Genomic DNA, 13,315 nt, shown 5'->3' on the forward strand with positions numbered 1-13,315 from the left:
CTCATAATCTCAAGTAAGTAACTACAAAAGACTAAGTGTGAGCCAAATTGTCCAACATCTGAGTGAGGGGGACGAAGAAGGAATAGAAAAATAAAATAAAATAAATGTTTAGTGTGAAGAGGACAATATAAAGTCTCAATTGGGGCACCTTGGTCATGCCTAATTGCAAATCTCTAACATGTTCCATGATCCGTTCCCAGCTTTCAATTGCCAACGTGTCTCTATAAAACCCATCACTCCTTATACAATATCTCATTTTATTGAGTTTATGATAATTATTTTTAAAATTATATAAATAAAATGTTTATTGATTGAGAGTTTAATTTTTTTTAGAGTTTAGGAATTATTTTTTAAAAAAAGAACTAATTATATCAAAACAATTATTTTCTATAAAGAAAACTAAGTTGTAGCCAAGTTTGGACTAAACAAGTCATTAATTATTTTAAAAAAATAGTCAAAATAATTGTGAAGGGAACAAGGGGGCGACACATTGGTCCTCAGCCATGCCTAATGCAAACTACTAACATGCTCCGTCTCCCATCTTTGAAATTGATAACACGAACATGTCTCTATAAAACCCACCTCACCTCAGAACACCCACACAAACAAGAGCCAAAAGCCAACACATCCAAAAACGTAAAACGAAAAAAATGGGACTTCTTCAACGTCCCTTGTGTTGCCACTCACAACAAGACCAACAACAACAACCACCACAATCCCATGATCACCTTCATTTCGAATCATCAACCTCATCCTCCCTCTCTTCACAAGCAAGCCTCCCTTCCATTCCCTCCCTCACCCCACAAAAACTGCACCACCCCGAAGAACAACCGCAAACCACCCACCACAAACTTGTAACTACCGTCAAGGGCCACACCTCCACGATCTTCTCCCTCGCCCTGCACGGCAAGTCTCTCTACAGCGCCTCCTCGAACGGAGAAATAAGAGCATGCAGCAGAGACCCTACATCGACCGAATTAAAATATATAAGTGGAGAACAACCTCTACCTAATACCACTATTGTTGTGAACAGCAACGCGCCAATCAAGTCCCTCATCGTATCACACGACAAGCTATTCACGGCTCACCAAGACCACAAAATCCGCGTCTGGAAAACAACCGACCAACCCGGTAATAATAATAACAACCCCAACTACTACAAATGCGTCGCCTCGCTTCCCACGCTCCACGACCGGTTCTCCAAACTCTTCTCCTCCGAGAACTACGTCGAGATTCGCCGCCACAAGAAGCGCACGTGGGTGCATCACGTGGACACCGTCTCCGCCCTCGCACTTTCCCAAGACGGGTCTCTTCTCTACTCTGCGTCGTGGGACAGAACATTCAAAATCTGGCGAACCTCGGATTTCAAGTGTCTGGAGTCTGTTAAAAACGCGCACGAGGATGCAATTAATTCCTTAATTTTGTCGAATAACGGTATTGTCTATACAGGTTCTGCGGATACGAAAATAAAGATGTGGAAGAAGTTAGAAGGAGATAAAAAGCATTCTCTAATAGGAACATTGGAGAAGCATAAATCTGCTGTTAACGCTCTTGCTCTTAACTCTGATGGGTCAGTGTTGTATTCAGGTGCGTGTGATAGGTCAATTTTAGTGTGGGAGGGTGATGAAGATAATAACAATAACATGGTGGTGGTGGGTGCTTTAAGGGGGCACACGAAAGCCATACTGTGTTTGGTGGTGGAGTCTGACTTGGTGTGTAGCGGATCTGCTGATAACAGTGTTAGGATATGGAGGAGAAGCGTTGAGAATGAGAAGAAGAGTTACTATTCGTGTTTGGCGGTGCTGGAAAGTCATCGACGACCCGTGAAGTGTTTGGCTATGGCTGTTGACTCCAACAGTGGTGGTGGTGGTGGTGGTCCTCATGAGGATGATGATAGTAGGTCTTATCTGGTTTACAGTGCAGGTTTGGATTGTGACATTAAAGTCTGGCAAATACGCGTTCCCTTGTGATTCTTTTTGGTTACTACTATTTTTTACTTCCTTCATTGGATTTGTAAATAGGATGAGAATTTTTTGTTTTTTGTTTTTTTTGTTATTTTGATGTGTAAGTTGACTTTTTGTTTTCGGTGTAGTGGTATTTTTACTACTTTGACTAAAAAAATATAGAAGATCTGGAGATGGATTCATACCACTAAGTTTTATTTTTTTTGTACGTCATACATACTTGGATTATTCGCTTTAGATAATTTGGTTTTGTGGGTGAGAGTCACTATAGTTTTTTCTTTATCAGTGAAAGTTAAATATGATATTAAAAAGTTTATCATACTCACTCATTCTATTCCAGGAACTGATCTAAATTCTTTAGGTTAAAATTTAGTTTGAGAAAAAATAGCTATCTCAAAATAACTTTTGAGCATATAGTCTAAAATTCTCGATTGCCTATAAGAAAATTATACAGTATCTCAACTTTTTATATCAAAATAATTTTGTAGTATACAGGAATCGAACCTTGGTCACTACCGTGGGAGATTACTATCTTACCACTACATCAGAGGCGCTTGGCCGCTAGTTCTTAGTAGTGTTATCAAATGAAAAAAAAAAAAAGGAAGTGGAGATTTTCATCATAATTACAGTTTTGCCACCGCATTGTCATCATTTTCATTCTCCAAAGTTTAACAACGAAACACTGTAAACAACTTTTGGGCGTTTTCAAAATTGGGCTCTAATTTAAAAATGTTTTCAGTGGAAACATTCTCTACATTTTAAACACACATACTTTTAATATTATTGAAAATGAAAACAAAAAATATCAAACCTAGTGTCATCTTAGTTTTGTAAATTTTCCACAAATTTCCTTATTTCTTGAGATATGCAATTCTCCGTTCTTCTTTTGACTGGAAAAGGAGACAAAAACATCACGTTTGGGAGGTTAGCAAAACAGAATGGTTACTTGTTACTTGTCCTTTCTTGTTGTACGGGAAACTTCAAAGTGCAAGTTGCATTACCTAGAAACTTATGAGTAACTTTTTCTTTCAAAATTTTCGAGGAATGAAAATGAATACAGAAGAATTTAATACCAAACATAGCTTCAAAAGTAAGAAAACCTTAACGTGTAGAATATATTTTTAGACCGCAAATAATGGATCTAAAAAATTTTCTGCTTTCATATATACCTAACGTCAGGAAATGGACTTATCCAAGACGTTCCATACTTCCACTGCCTTACCCCCCCTTCTTTGATTTTGATTTTGTGTAGGCTGTAGCGCACTACTACAAGCTCTCAATTCTCATATCTCATTCACAATTATTTATATCTGCATGATTTTGCCCACAAGTACAATTTTTTTTTAAAGAAAAATCTCCTACTTTGTTCAATTTTCATAGTTAATATTCAAATTGCTAATTCATCTTCGGAACTTGTTGCTTGTTTATTATTATGCATGAATCGGTTCGGTAACGTGGGACCAGGATACAATTTTATTATCTCCAAGAGGAATAAAACTAATGCAGAATATAATCAATTGGGTAATTTAATTAATTTGTTCCGGAGGATACTACCCCCCACCCCATATAATCAGGATCTGGTTGGATAAAGAGGATTCACCTCACCCCCACCATTTGGGTAACATTTTTATGCGTTAGAATTTTATTTGATGTTAGATTTAACTTATAGGTTAAGTGTAATCAAATTGTGATGTAGTAATTAAAATAAATGAAAGATTTTATATAATTATTTAATTAAAAGTTAGATTTTTTTTATTTTTGTTTTGTGATTGTTACGAAATAAATTATAATTAAAATTAAATGATAATAAAATATTAAGTAAAGATAGAAACATTAAACTTGGATGATAATGTTGATTTTTAGACTTAATTTGTTTGATATGTTGTAACTTCACAATTCTCTACTCACTTCTCTTGCTCATTTTCAATTCATTAATATATTTTATCTCAGCTCCCGCATGATCGTAGATTCTAAACTACTTGTTTGATATCTAATCCCTTGGATATATTTACACAAGCAATCAACATTAATGGTCGAGAATTAGCAAGATTTAACTAAGAGTATTCTATTTCTAAAGATAATCTCAATTAAGTATTTGATTTATGTTTGGGTTTCAACAAGCGTAAGTCAATTCATAAATTCATTTATAAGATAATCAATCAAATAAAAGTATCAAGTACAGAAAATAAATAAAGAACTTAAGATGAAATATTGAATTAAAATTAAAGCGAAATTAAACAAGGGTCATCCTTTCCTCTCCTAGGTGCAAGGAATTGCACTTATAAAAATAATACAATAAAACCAAGAGTGTCTAATAGAATAATGGAGGAGTCTAGTAGGTGAAAGTCTAAAATATAATTATAAGAAATGCTCGGGACTTTTACATGTTACAATGAATGTCTAACCTTCTATTTATAGAATTGTAATTGGGTTTAATTAAGGAGATAATTATAAGAATTTACAACCAAATAATATCTCTAATTAATTTAAGTAATTATCTTCTTTTTCAGGTGATTTATCCTTAAAAAATATTGTTCTTGATTTTCTTAACATTTATCTTCAATTTTCACAATTTCTCTTTCAAGAACTTTCTACTGATTTTAGGCACCTGGACCTCTTGCCAGAATGATCTATTTTTTCTTAAAAAACTATCAAAAATTCATTAAAAATAACTAAAATATAAAATTCTACCTAATATAAAATATAAACTGAATTTAAAACTAAGCAATCTAAGCTTTGTAAAACTCTACCATTTTAGCAATAAAAGTTTTGGCATTCGTATGGCGGCTAGCGTACATCTCCGGCTTAGCCTGCATCTTGCAGCTTAGCGTGCGGTCACTTATGTCAGCTGGACTTTTCATGTGCTCTTAGCTAGCACATGCAGACTTAGCGCACGGTCAATGTCAAAAAACATGATTGTGCTACGTTTTAAAGGAAAAAAAAAAAGGAGAAATCAGAGAGTTCGTTTAGGGGACCAGAATAAGAAGCTAGAGCATGAGAGAAGAGGGAGAACCCATTCACTTGGGGACCCTTTTCTCCATTTTCTTCCACACCTCTTATTTTCTTTTTGTATTAGTAAGTCTCTCATGCCAATGAGAGGCTAAACCATCCATTGTTGGGAACTCAACAATCAAACACTCTTGATGTAATTATTCCAACTATCTATTTAATGTTATTTTGATATTATTCTCTCTTTTATGTGCTTAATAACATGTTTATGGCTTGATCCCCCATGCACATGTAGTATTATAGGGTTTATGCATTGGAAAATGTTTATCTCCTAAGAACTTGAAAAGAGCATCTAGGTAATCCATGTCTAGGGATAGAATGATATTATTTAGTCTTATTTATGCATCTTTATTCTTAAAGCAAATTATTTGATATAGCTCTTAAGGGATTAGGAGTGAAATTAGGTAATTTAGGCTCTTTCGCATGAGGGATCATGATTAGGGTATGCTAATGGATGAAGGTAATAATCGAAATAATGTTAAATAGTGAAAAACCCTTAATGTTGCATCAAAAGTAATTTTGGTAGGTTGAGTCTCAACATGTTCCGTAATTCTACTTCAACCGACAACTCATCCCATGAGTGTTTGTATTCTATCTCTTTAATGTGCTCTACTTAATTATCTTCATTTATGTCAAATTTTATATTCTGTATCATTATTTGACCAATATCAAATTTAGTTCACTGATTGCTTAAAATTGGACATAAACAAACTTTGAGTACAATCAAAGTTCCTGTGGACTCGGCGCTCGGTCTTACCATTTTTAATTACTACTTGGACGAATTGGTGCACTTGTACATTGAGTAACAGATGTAAGTGATAGTGATTTGTGTCTCTTAACTAAGTGGTTCAGGGTTCTATTCCTAGTTATTGATCATTAGATATAAAATAAATCGTGTTTAAAGGAAAATATATACCTTATGTGCACTCACAGTCCCCTAACAAGTCACTTTTCTTTGATTGGTTGGTCAAAATAAAATAAAGGATTAAAATGAGGAATGACTCTTTTAAATTACTCTTTGTTGGCATGCACGTACAAATGAATAGAGTTGTTAAAATGGGCCAAGGTTGATTGACCAAATGAAGAAAATGAGGTAATTAAATTCTGCATCTCCCTTATTGTATCTTGCACCTCCCATTTTTTTAAAAATCCTAACCTACTACTTCTATCTTTTTCCCCTGTTTCCCTTCTTCTCCTTCTTTCTCTTATAGCCAATGCAAGTCTAGACCCTCCCATTTCCCATTCTTCTCCAATTAACTCTTCTTCTTGACTCAACTCAATTCTTCTTCCCGCTACCATTGAAGGTCCAAAGCAAATCCAAATCGATGTCGTAGAATTCCTTCTCCTCCAACTCTCCACTCCACAAGTATATTTTATTACATTTGTATTTTGAATTCTGAATCTTTTTTTGGAATAGGCGTTCCATAAGGGTATAAATACTCTTACGAAATGACCTTTCTGGAAGGAAAAGTCATATAAAAACACATTATCTGCAAGCAAAAATAGTATGCATTTTAGAAAGGCTATTATCAATTGCAATGTTTTGCTTTCAGAATGGTCCTTCCGTAAGCCAACATAGTGTTTATTAGAACATCCTTTTCAGAAAATACAAAATACACTTCCAGAAAGACTACTCCGGATTACAGTTGTTACTTCTAGAATGAGCTTTCCGTAAGCACAATAATGATTTCTAGAACCCCTTTTCAAAATATACAAAATACGCTTCTGGAAAGGTTGTTTCAGATTTTTTTTAAAAAATTGCTTCTAGAATCGTCTTTTCGTAAGCAAAAATGCCTCCAGAACAACCATTCCGAAAACAATTTTGCTTACAAAAAGACCATTCCAAAAGCTTTTTTAGAGTTAATTAAATTTGATTTTGATTGATTTTGTTATTTTACAATTTTAGTTTGTATGAAGGAGGAAGAATGATCAAGAGCGTGAGAATGAGGGGAGGGGGGGTGAGGAAGGAGGAGCTATCGTGAGAAGGAGCGTGTCGTCGAGGGATGGGTGTGTCATCAATGAAGGGATATCGTCGTGGGAGGGAGGGGGTGTTAAGGTTGAGAGAAGGGAGAACGGAGGTGAAAATTTCATTAAGGGTATTATTGTATTTTCACTGAATAGGGGGGGGGGGGGAGGCTGGATTCAAGTCCCGAAAATAAGCTAGCCTGAATTTCTCATGAGTCATATTTTTCTATACCTAACCTAACCTATTAATCTGTCGTGTCAAGCCAAACCAATTTATTTATTTTTGCTTAAATTTATATTAATTTAAAAGTAAAAAATGAAAAGAAAAAAAATCAAGCCGCTTAGTAGTGTTCAAGCAAAGCTAAGCTAAATTGATGTTCTTTTTAGGCCATTATTTTTATATTTCGTGAGTTGAATCAATTTTGACAATTTTACACATAATTAAGTGATTGTTAGAAACAATTGGAAAAAAATAAAGGAAAAATTATTAAAATTAAATTAAAATAGTAAAGTGATTGATAACTTGGTTTAAGACTCGTCTAACATTTTGATGTACGGTGGAAATTAAGGGCTTTCTACAAGTTTTAATGACAAAATCCTTTCCCTTGTACGTTATACAAAGTGGTAACATTCAATTTGATTATTGACAAAAAAAGACTCTAATCATTAACAACTTCTAATAACTTCTATCAATTGTAAAAATTAATAAAATTTTTTATCTTCATTGTCTATCGCTGTTTTTATTCTTAAAAACTTCATTTTGATCATATAATCTTATGAAAAAATATTTTGACACCTTAATGGAAATAATTTTGACATCAACAACCACGTTGCAAATATATTCACAAAGTGCTCTTCGATCAAAAGTATACGAATATTAAATCAAGAAATTATTAACAATATTTTGATTTGATGAAGTAAAGATAAAATGCTTTAACTAAAATCTTTGACACCGTTCTGTAAAAAAAAACTAATTAATATCTTTGACAGAGTCTATTTTAACGCAATAAATGAAGGCTGAATAACTAAGAACATTCTTAGAGAGCAAGACTATTTTAGTCCATATGTTAATTTCATGAGAAGGAAAATCAGAGAAAGGGATTTGTGCCTTAAACAACAAATACGACTTAAAGTGATACAACAAAGTCCAATAATTAGCGTGGTTGGTTGAAATATGTAACTATGTAAGTTATCGCATCCCATACATAGCATTCATTACGCATATTCACTTAGCATTGAGCAATTTATCTATAATATCTACTAACATATATAAAATTAACACAAGCATCAAATTTCTGCAGTTCAAATTATTGAACCATGATTTCTGTGATGCCAATATGTGCATTATAGGCACATGAAGAACAATTCAGCAGGAGCGTCAGTCATTACTACTAGACCATTCTTCAATTATTTAGCAGTAACGTGAGCCTATAGAACACTCTTGAAAACTATATATCACTTACTTGAAAGTTGATAGTTATTACTTGTCACTGACTTTCTTGAGTTTCTTCAATAGCATGTTAAGACACAGGCTGCAGATAATAATGGTAAAAGGATGTTAATTATTTCGTTAAGTCTCCTTCACAAAGGTTTGGACACAGAATAGCAATTTTTTTTTCTGGTGTACAATAATGACAACAAGATTTGAACTAAGACCTTACGTAAATTACCCATACTCTTCACTACTACGTCAACTCTACTGGTTTATATAATTCGGGTAAAATAATATCCTGGTTTTAATTGCACAATTTATTGCATTTTGCTATAGCCTATAATTGGGTACATGCGTCTCTTCATTACCGTAATACCTTCCCCTAAGGATAAAAGGGATACAGAGGAACTAATTGCATGACTTTCTTTTTTTTCACTAACTATTCCCTACAGAAAAAAGTGTAAAGGAAAAGGTATATATAGAAATTTGATGTATGAATATTATTATTTTTGTGAATAATCATCTTAGCCAATTCACTGAAATTTGAGAAGGATTAGAAGGTGCAGGAGAAAACTGAAGTGCTACCTGCTAGTCATGCACTTTTCAGCTTCATTAAAGAGAAAACTTAAGTTCTGCCTAGTGACTTAAGTTCTACAATATGCCTACCTATATATGAAGAATCATTATGAAAACTCCATTCTGTTTTGATCCTCCAGCTGAATGAGGTTAAAAACCAATTCTTAAAATATAATTAGTCACATAGACATTATACTGAGGTGTAAGAACTGCTTATTAAGCATTAATGAATGCAATTTTCTGGCATTCTAAGAACGTGTTTGGTGATACCTTCTGAGATGAACTTATCCTGATTTTTTAAAGCAATAAATAGTTGTTTTTGTGGTGATTTCACCTTATGATTTAACATGGATTCTTACCGCCAATCCAAACACACTGTGTAAGTGACTATGCAAACGCGTCTAAAATTAAGCTGCAAGCTTGGAAGTGAAAAATCACACATCAAAGTTTAAATTAATGTAACAGCTGGCATTTCAAATATATTAAGGATTCCGTTAATACAGGTAATTATCAAATTAAGATAATAACAATTCAAAACCAGCATCTTAAAAAAGTAAATATGAACTGTGTGCTCCAAACGTCACACACGCAGGAGGAAAGCAGAAGTTCCACGGTATATGTATTTGAAGTAAAATTTACGCATCCTATATTCCTTTTTGAAACAACCCATTTTTTTTCAGAATGAGAGACATGCAGAAGAACAATTCAGAACAGATTCAAAAGATTTTAACACATACTCATGATCATTCGAAAGGTATGGGGGCTCAGAGTGTGACATTCATGGGGAGCTGATCAAACCAAGAAAAATAAACGCAGGCTAATATGCGCATATAAAGAGATTAGGTTAAAATAAGTTATTAGTCCTTATATAATAACCTGACTTGAATTTCGCTTCTTGTATATAGTTTTCCTTATTTAGAATTTGGTTCTTATTGTTAAAGTATTGGTCGTTATCTTTATCACAAATTTGAGTTTCCATAGACATGTTATTATGGTTTTGCCTTCGATTTTTAATAATATATTTTCTTATAAAAAAATAATAGATTGATCTTGATCATATCCATGTAATTTTGCAAATATTAATTTGTTATTTATATGAGTGAAATCTTGTGGACTTATCTTCTTCTTTTTTAATTCAGTGGACTATGTATCTAAAGAAGAAGAGTTCCAATATATCCAAATAAATTAAAAATGAAATTATAGGAAAATATTTTTTATTTCAATGTCAAAATTGTTTGTCAAAAATTAAAAGATACTTGAAATATTAAATAATATTAATTGATTACACTGTTCAGGGGGGAAACTTTATTTAACCAAAGAGTACCCCAAAGGAATAGAGTTTCCTTTATCAGCCATATAGTCTGATACCGAATTCCCTTCTAATCTTCCTTAGGATGCATGGTTGCATAATGATGTAGGTCAGATATCTGTTCTCTGATGAGGTTAATGCTCATCACAGCATAGTCACCAAATTTTTCACACCTTTATCCCAAACAATCTCGCAGCCTGAATTATAGCACTATATATGGGCTCTGCATAAAGAATACTGCAAACTCCAAGATTTTCTTGCAAACCCTCCAATCCAATCAATGGCCATATTCGTCCCTCAAATCAAAACTCCCCCGCGAGCAGCTTGGTGACCTCCCTGTTTGACATCATTAATGGTTCAAACTTGTTTTCTATACCAAATTCATAATGTCTTGGAATTAGAGTACAAATTTAATTAAAAAGGCATAATTTATGTCTGGCCTAGTTGATTGTTGTTTTTTTTAATTAAAAATTATTTTAAAGTTAAAGCTTAAAATAAGTTTTTTTTTTTTAAAAAGAAATTATTTTATAATTTTTATTTCTTTTAGCTTAATATTAATGTTCCATAGTAAAAAAAATTAAAAAATTAATATTAATTACTTACCAGTTACCACACTCAATGGGCGAATATATTAATCAAAATAAAAAAATATGTTATATAAAATTAACTTTCATTAACATAAGAGTATTAAAATATATAAATTCATAAATAATAATTTAAAATTATAAAAAATTATTTAAATTAATAACAATAAATTTTAAAATAAGTTACAAATATATTATTATATATAATATTAATTAAATAAATTTAAAAATTAATTACAAAACGATAAAATATTTTAAAACTTCTATATTATTATTCAATAATATTTTTATGAAATTTTTTTAAAAAAATAGAATTCAAAAGTGTCAATACTTATTAAAAATAATCCAAAAAAATTTTAATAATTATATTTTTTGAAATTAAGAATTAAAAAATTATCAACCAATTAAAATTTTATAAAATCTAAATTAAATTTTACGAATACAAAATATTTATATTTTAGAAAAACAAAATTTTACTAACTATATTATTTACTCATTTTGCTAAAGTTATTTTATTTCATATAGTGAAGGCATTGAATTTTTTAATTTTAAAAAGTTAAATTTTAATCAATAAAAATTAGTTTTAAAGCAAATTTTAAAATATTTAAAAACATATATATGACTGTCACATAATATTTCAATAGATAAAAATAACTTATTTAAAAAAAATCATAATGTCAATAATTTGTTCTAAGGTTTTATTGTAATCGTTTTTATAATTTGTTCCTTTGATCGATCAATAACTAAAGTTGGGGATTAATTTTTTTTTTCTGGCTATGAGTTGGGAATTACGAACATTACTATAAGTTCACCTCCAATTTGCATTTGACAACCTTATTATATATTGGAGAGAAAAGCGACCAAATATTTGGGTAATTAAGGCTATCCTCCATTGCTTAGGGTGGTGTTAATTAGGCTTTGAAGGTGAATTTACAAGAACATCTTGGTAAGCATCCATATGGTTGTTTGAGCCAGCATGTGTTTTGAATTGCTGGGTTGATGAGATTTCCTTTATCTTCTCTGATTATTATATTTTTATATGTCAAATATTTACAAAATTATCACATAATTTACATTTATTTACGAAAATGTATTCAATTAAAAAAATTGAAAAGTGCATTTTAAATAATCCAAGCTATCATTTTAATTGGTTGCACCGGGTTGGTCCAGGCAGAACCCAATTAGATAAGAATAGATATCCTCCTGCAAAAGTAAAATTCTTTGGTCTCGCGAAATCGACATATCAAGGAAGCATGTGTTGCATAAGTCAACTAAAGTGCATTGACTTTATCATACTTGCGTTACGTTTTCGTCTTACTAACCTTAACCAACATTCTCGTCCCTGCGTAAATTCCTCGTTATGAATATACGGGACCCATGCCCCCAATAACGCAACGGGTCCACGTGATTGCAATAATTTTCTTTTTCTTTTCCTACAATTTTTCCCATCTTTGTAAGTATATATTATTGTTTTGTGTTACATGTTACAATTCATTTGTCTAAGTAATATAAATTCGATTTTCTTAAATAAATAATATTTTGAGTTTAAATCTTAGAAATAAAAAAATATTAAGAGATGAAAATTCTTATTAAAAATGATTAATCAAATTTGTCAAAGAAAATTGATTATCGGAAAAATCAATAAATATGCTGAACTTATGTCATCATAATTAAAAAAGCTTGGACATTATTAAAATCGTATTTGCCATCGGTTAATCTAGTCTTGCAAAAGCTTAGCTTAATAAGGATGGAAAATTCTTCTGCAATTTTTTTCTTCCAAGACTCCTTGAACCTTCAAAATAGTGATGACACTTGCAAAAATAATAAAATCCCAAAAATTATATGGTGGTGATGATCTGTCATGAAATAAGAGGAGAAAGAGCACTTTTAATTATCAACTGAGAATTTATATTAAACCCTAATAAGATATCGTATTATTTGAGATTCTCACTCTATTAACCTTTTCCGCCTATAATAATAATAATAATAATAATTAGGGTGGTGGCAGTTGGCCCTCTCGTGGTTGCTCTGTTACAGAGATGATGACTTTGTTGTTTGCTCCCAAAAACGTTACCACAATAATTGTGGCCATATGAAATTTGGTTGACATCATCCTTTTTCCCCCCACATTGTAACAAGGCCTAGAAATAAGCATGCTGAGATTGAGAAAAACGATACCATGTTGTCGATCTATTAAAACAAGTACATATATTTTATTTAAAATAGTTACCAGCTCCTATTATAAACAACCTCGTATCTATTCTGCCATAAGATAAAATAAAAAAATCCTCAACTTTACTTATTTGTGAACTTTTATTGTTAATTGAACCAATTGAGATTTTTTTTCGTTTTTAAAATGATGTAATTTAGTATATAAGACATTATTGTTTCTAAATTTTATAGAAAATTATGGTATTTTTATTTTTCTGGTGAATGGTGATATTATCTTTTATAAAAAACAAATTTTAACATAAAA

The 13,315-nt window shown here is 31.7% G+C and overlaps 1 protein-coding gene across 1 annotated transcript; it reads left to right on the forward strand.

The window, feature by feature from the left end:
• Positions 1-572: 572 nt before the first annotated feature.
• LOC100784166 (protein JINGUBANG) lies at positions 573-2,155 on the forward strand. The gene has a single exon (XM_003519752.5). It carries the CDS (start codon positions 651-653, stop codon positions 1,968-1,970), a length of 1,320 nt encoding a protein of 439 aa, XP_003519800.1. The 5' UTR covers positions 573-650; the 3' UTR covers positions 1,971-2,155.
• The last annotated feature ends 11,160 nt before the right edge of the window (positions 2,156-13,315 follow it).

Source organism: Glycine max, chromosome 2, assembly GCF_000004515.6.
Source record: "Glycine max cultivar Williams 82 chromosome 2, Glycine_max_v4.0, whole genome shotgun sequence".
NCBI lineage: Eukaryota > Viridiplantae > Streptophyta > Magnoliopsida > Fabales > Fabaceae > Glycine > Glycine max.

What these genes read in the sequence shown, in the direction of transcription:
- LOC100784166 (XM_003519752.5), top strand. Translation starts at nt 651, where the DNA reads ATGGGACTTCTTCAACGTCCCTTGTGTTGCCACTCACAACAAGACCAA.